General features: G+C 37.1%; 1 protein-coding gene across 1 annotated transcript; it reads left to right on the forward strand.

The window, feature by feature from the left end:
- Positions 1-4461: 4461 nt before the first annotated feature.
- Positions 4462-5266, forward strand: LOC149175461 (uncharacterized). Its single transcript, XM_089419681.1, has 2 exons — positions 4462-4698; positions 4874-5266. The coding sequence occupies exons 1-2, from the start codon at positions 4628-4630 to the stop codon at positions 5088-5090; spliced, it is 288 nt and encodes a 95-aa protein (XP_089275807.1). The 5' UTR covers positions 4462-4627; the 3' UTR covers positions 5091-5266.
- The last annotated feature ends 1124 nt before the right edge of the window (positions 5267-6390 follow it).

Raw genomic sequence — 6390 nt, forward strand, 5'->3', positions numbered from 1 at the left:
CAAAAAGACTGTTTAAACTCTTAGGGACATACATGTTACCATCTCCCATGTGCAAGAGTGTAAAATGTGGTACAAAGGAGCCCCACTTCACATGCCAAAGATGATGAAGCCTTAGGCAGATCTAGAGAAAGCAAAGGTCAGGACGTTGGTCCAGAACTATGAGCAGCTCACCCCATTCGTCACCAACATACAAGCCTCATATGCATGGTTGTATAAGAGTTTGGATGTCATGGTAAGAATGCACAGGATCCCTTCAATCGATTCCCTCACTGAGGCTAAAAACAAGAACCAAGTCTGGCTAGAGATCGACAGGTACATGGAGCAGCTAAGGCGAGAGGCCACCAAGGATTACTTGGAGCTCAATGCACATAACATGCAGAAGTACATTGGATGTTCCATCATGGTCAACACCATGCTGCACATGCTTTAGGACGAGTTGGATATAGGTTCCAAGACCATATACCTAGATGTTATGGAGGTAAGAGTCTGCTATCAGAAAGACACCATCAAGCAGTTTGGGGACATCATCTCACAGTACCAAGCTTGGCATGAGTACGTGACTGAGAAGCACCAAGTGGAGGTTTCCGAGTTGGTCTTTCCCCAAACTTCAGAGTCATAATGTTTTGTCTTGTTAGGCTATCTCTAGCCTATTTTGTGTCACATGGGTAAATGTGGAAATTGTAATATTATTGTAAATATGTTGTAAGTGAAATTCCAAGTGTCATTAGTGGAATATGAAAGGTCATCATGTTATGTAATGAGTTATTTGTAAAGAAGTTGAAGAGTCATGAGGGTAGTCAAAGAGTCACAAAGGGGAATGTCAAGGGTCACCCCACCCTTTGTTATAAATAAAACCTCATAAATCATAGACTAGGATTTTGGGTGCCAATCTTTTCGCTAGGCTTAGGCTTAAAGAGGACTTGGGAGTATTGTGATGAGCCTTGGCTTCTCCACAATGTAGAGAGAGTATACTTGTTTGGAGGAGCAAGTGTTCTTGACTGTAATGTTCCTCTATTAGGGCTAATGGATGTCAATGGTGTATGTATGGATGGAAATTTCACTTATAATAATAATAGTAGAGCCAACATGCTTTCATGCATATGTTGTTATTGTAGTTGGACTATTTTGGTTGCTTTAGCAATGTATGTTGTTTAACTTACACATTTGCTTAGGAACTACTTTGTATGCAATTGTATGAATCTTGTTGAATGCGTGTTTTTGCATTAACCCATCACTTTAATTTGTGAACTATTCCGCATTTTAGCTTGTGATGTCATTCTGCTTGTGTGTTCCTTTCAAGTTGCGTACTATTATAGACTTATAAGGGGCACACTTCTTTTCCCCTTCGTGTGTTAGAGCCCCCATGCATCTCACTTAATTCGCTGCAAGGTCACACACTTGCTTCAACCCAAAGCTATCATGGTTATCTCCACACGCTATCATGATCAAGGCATTACATTACCACCCACTACAAGGACTCCTACTCCAAATGGTCTGAGGTCTAATTGGGACTTCTTACTGGGGAGATCCCCTGAATGTTAGCAGGTCCAATGATCCAGGTGGATGTTGGTGGCCACCCACCTATCCCACTTGGACCCCCACAACTGTCTCTGTCAGTTTTTCAGTTTCCTTAATTGTAGCACAATTTACTATTTTTAGCAGTTTTTTGGGTCCTAAACTTCCGGAATCGTTTTGAGGCCCTAAACGACGTTTTTTGGGAAATCTGGGAGCAACATGGGTCCATGGACTGATGTTGCTCTTCCTAAAGTTGTAGTGCTTGAATAGATCTTTCTAACAAGCTATTATATGTGTCAAACGAAGATCGGTTGCCAAAGTTACGACCCTGGGAAGTTGATGTACCAACTTACCCAAAACGGGGCCCACAATTTGGCGTTTCATCTTCTAGGGTTAGGTTTTGGGATGTTAAGTGTTTTCCATTGTTTCTCAACAATAAATAGGCCTTCGAGCCTCATTGTAACACAGTTCAGAGGCATGTAGCCGCCACATCTCTTCTCAGAGATAAGCTACCATCGCCCTAGCCTGTTTGTTTCCATTTCTGTTTATAAGCATATTTCAGTATTTTACATTAATGAAATGAAGTATTATTTCCATTGCATGTCTATGTATATGGTTATCTCTGTATTTTGTTGCGTTCTTGTTTAAATCCGGATCATCCAACACCGTCAACAGGTTTCTTTGCTCCCTATACCTAGACTGAAATCCCACTCGCAACAACAACCTTCAACACCTTCCAAGGACCGAAAGCCCTCAAAAAGTGCTTCTGTTGCAGTTAGTTATGAGCAGAAACTGACAAAGAAGAGAATCAAGAAGGTCGCTAGTGTTGCTTTTCTAGGGTTTTTCTTCTTTATATTTTTCCTTCTAGGAGGGATAGGTCAACTTCTTGATGTAAAATATTTAATATTTAGAGAAAGAAGTAGGAGAGAATTGCGTGGTAAAAGCATAGAAAAATTATTCAGATGTGGATTGTTAATGAAACCCAAAAGTGGAGGCAGAATATTGACAAGTTGGGATAAAGAAGGGAATTCCATGTAGGTTATAGATGTGGATATAGGGACTGGGAGACTACCAAGTTATGAAAGGAGACATGACAAATGAAATCCTACATTTACAGACCATTATACACATTCAGATAATGATCGAATGAAGATGAACAATTGTACTCCACGTGGGCATCAATACTTGCAACACGTCCTGCCTTGCTACGAGGTCAAGGGCATCGTAGTGGGATTCGAAATGGAGATATAACGCTTCGACTTGAGCCTCCACACGAATCACATCGGTGGATTGCAGGGCTTCTTTGAGGTGGGAGGGAAGCTTCTTCAACTTTTGAATCCATTGGAGGTAATAGTCTTGGATAACCCGCTTTCAATCTGTTCAACAAGAAAAGAAGCTGGGATTAATGCTAAAATGTTCATTTGTTTGTTGAAAACGTTGAGATTATACAAATATTTGAGTCCGACGTTTATAATTTATAGCATAGTTGGAATTATGACGTGTTATTCTTGGCTGAAAAATAAGATGGAAGGATTGAGGAAAAATAAATGGGGGTACCATGTTGTTCAATGGTTTCTATTTGTATCTTGTGTGTTCTATAAAATAGATGTTGGACTTGTTATAAACTCATTGTTCTACATACTTTATCAAACAATGTTTTAAAAAATATAAGTAAAAATATTTGAATCCATGTATTTACACATATATAAATTTAGCTATGTATTCTTATCAAAAAGTAATTTAGCTCCATTTAGAGAAATTATTAATGATATTTGCATTAGAGGCTCTCTCGGATCTTAAGCATATGCATTAAGTAGTGACGGACTTTGTTCATGGCGAGATAAACTTCCAAATATTACATTCATTTAATGTACCTTTACACCTTTAGGGGACAATTAATAATTATAATTATGTAAATGACTTGAATATTACACTCATCTATACATCACAATTCTAGTATGAGCTTTAATGCATGACTTTCTAGTTAAGCTTATTTAGTTTAAAGTAATATTAAAATAAGTTATCTTTAAGTAACATTTAGTGTTACACTTCAAAAAAATATAGATAATTTGGAGTGTATTTAATTTAAATTCAATTTAATTGATTACTCGTTCTTTCTAAATTAAAAATAATAATAATAAACGTTCACAAAATAATAACAAATAACATAGTCAATTATTTTAACTCAAACATGCTATATTAGTTTTACTCATAAATAAACTACCCTCGTACTATTATTGTCACATGTTTGAATATTTTTTTTCCCAGACATGTTTCAATCATGTCTTATGAAGTCCTGTCTTTCTTTAGCACGACCACCACTTTAGACGTGACATACAACTCACACCTTGGATGTAATGACGTCATTAGCCGCATTGACGGTGGAAACGTTCGAAATTTATTTAATTCTTATTGAAAAAGGGCGAAATTTATTAATTAAAAAAACCCTTGTGATTCACTCAAACACGGAACGCTGGCACAGCACGTGTTGGGTTATGACGTGGCATTTTTACACAACATTCCATGCTTCTAGAGGGAGGACCGTGAATGGACTTCTGAACAAAGTCGTTAAGTCAAATAAACTGTTACTGGCTAACGGGTTACTCGTTAATGGTTAATTAGCAATTCTCTATATTTATTTATTATAATGTTTAGATTTAATTTCTAATCTTACCCTGAAGATGAACCAGACTAACTAATTTTTACTAAAAAATACTATTAAAATTCACAAAAATTTAAGTTCAAAAAAATCGCTAAGTATTCACTAATTTGGTGATAAGTGTGAACAAAACAAAATTATAAACAAGTGGCGCATTTACTTTCAAAACATTACCAAATAAAAATCAAATTCTGAAACTTCATCGATTATCTTTAATAGTAATGTAATCATATTACTTGTGACCTAATCTAGGGTATCTTTGCCGACAATTAAGTTTATAAGAATGGTGGAGGCACACAAGCAATTCCTCACAAGGCGGTGAAGAGGAAGCTCGGCGCATTCACTTCGCTACGCTTCATCTCGCCTGCCTGTGTTCCATTCCCACTGCCTACACTTTCTGTTTTGTCTCTCCATTTTATTCAGAGATTCATTGTCTTGTGTCCCGTTTTCATCATGGCGAGGCGGCTTCTATCTGCGCAGACATTATCTTCTCTGCTCTCTGACATCAGAATTTCTCATGCTCGGTATGCACTTTTCCATGTTCTTTCCGGGAGTAACCAAATTGAAGTCTATATTGCATTATTTTTTCCATTAAAATTTTGTTGGGTGAAATTAGGGCCAGTAGCACTAGGGTTTTGTATTGCACACCGCCACAGAAAAAATGAGCCTTAGATGTTGTTTGTTCTTTGTGTTTTGCAGGCAATACACGGCAGTGGCGGCCGAAGCGATGAGATCGAGCGGAGCGGCGGGGCGGGAATTTCCTGAAGTTAGCAAGGCAGGCAGAAGTGGAGGAAATAACAAGGGAACGGTGTTCTGGATGAGGGATCCGGCCACGGGGAACTGGATTCCGGAGGATCACTTCGGTGAGACCGACACTGCAGAGCTAAGGCAGAAGCTGCTCTCCTCCAGAAAATAAGAAAATAGAAGAATAGTTTAGTATTAACATCAGGGATTCCCTTGCCGAAGACAGAGCGGATGTAGGATGGGGCAAGGGACATCTTCTGAGATTTCTTGCACTGTTCCTCACCGTTCATGCGACTGTACACGGTTTCCAGATAAACTAAAATATATATATTATATTTCTGATCTGAAGTTGTTCTCCAGTACCATTATTTTAAGCAAACGAATAATTGTTAGTGCTTCTTCGCCCGCACTGTCACAGATCCATTTCACGCCAGATTGCCAGAGGGATGCTTTTAAGTTATGACGTTGGGGGATGAAATGGATCTTTGAATTTGACATACTGCTTTATTATTATTTTTTAATATAATAATTTTATTTGATCTTTGAGAGTTGAGATTTGCTAAACTGTCTGATATGAATTATGTAGAAGTTTTCTTGTCTTTTCAATTTTTCCAGATTTTTTTTATATGAATTGTGGAAGTTTCTTCTGGCTTTTGGGCGGATATTTTACTCATTTTCAAGAACTAGAAAGGATATTTTACTCATTTTCAAGAACTAACTAGAAAGCAAATAGATATATTGAAGATCCGACAGATAAAATTTCCACACAATTCATGACCGAAAATTTTAAACAATCTTATTTTTTTTCAATAAAATTTAGTTTATTTTTTTTATTTTATGATTAAAGCGTTTATGTTAATAAATAGCATAATAAGGAGTTTGCTAATCCTATTATAAAACGATTTATTTTTCCCAAACATATTTTATTTAAGGTTTTAGTCAAAATTCGAAAACGGTATTTGTAAAGGTGTTATTCGATTTTAAATAATTCTATGATTTTGAAAAAATGATGAAATAAATCATTATTTGACTTTTTAGATTCATACTGTATCTTCGAACGAGATAGGAAAAATATTTGTCCCGTAAGCGAAATTTTGAGTGGGTGGAAGCGTTGCATAAAAACTGTGGGTCAAACCATTGCGGCAAAACTGCCTCCTCTTAACAACCTATGTCATAGCCATCGTTCTGATTGAACTCCATTATGTAACAAGAACACTCAATTGCACTACCTAAAAGAAAACATGATGTAAAGTGAATCTGTGAAAGGTTCCGAGCGTGGGCCCCATGATACCGAAAGGGTAACGTGGCTCCCTTCTTTTGCAGATTCGGCGGGTCAATTTATTCAATTGTGGAATTTAATTAATGTGTGAATTTGTGTACCTGTAAAGGTCCGTTTAAAGGGAATTTAGTTTGACGTTTTTCAAAAAAGAAATGCGTACTAAACTACTAACTAGTAGCAGTTCCATTATTGA

This window comes from Pinus tabuliformis, chromosome 4_1 (assembly GCF_031772625.1).
Source record: "Pinus tabuliformis cultivar Carrire ecotype Pingquan chromosome 4_1, CPIR1, whole genome shotgun sequence".
Taxonomy (NCBI): Eukaryota; Viridiplantae; Streptophyta; class Pinopsida; order Pinales; family Pinaceae; genus Pinus; species Pinus tabuliformis.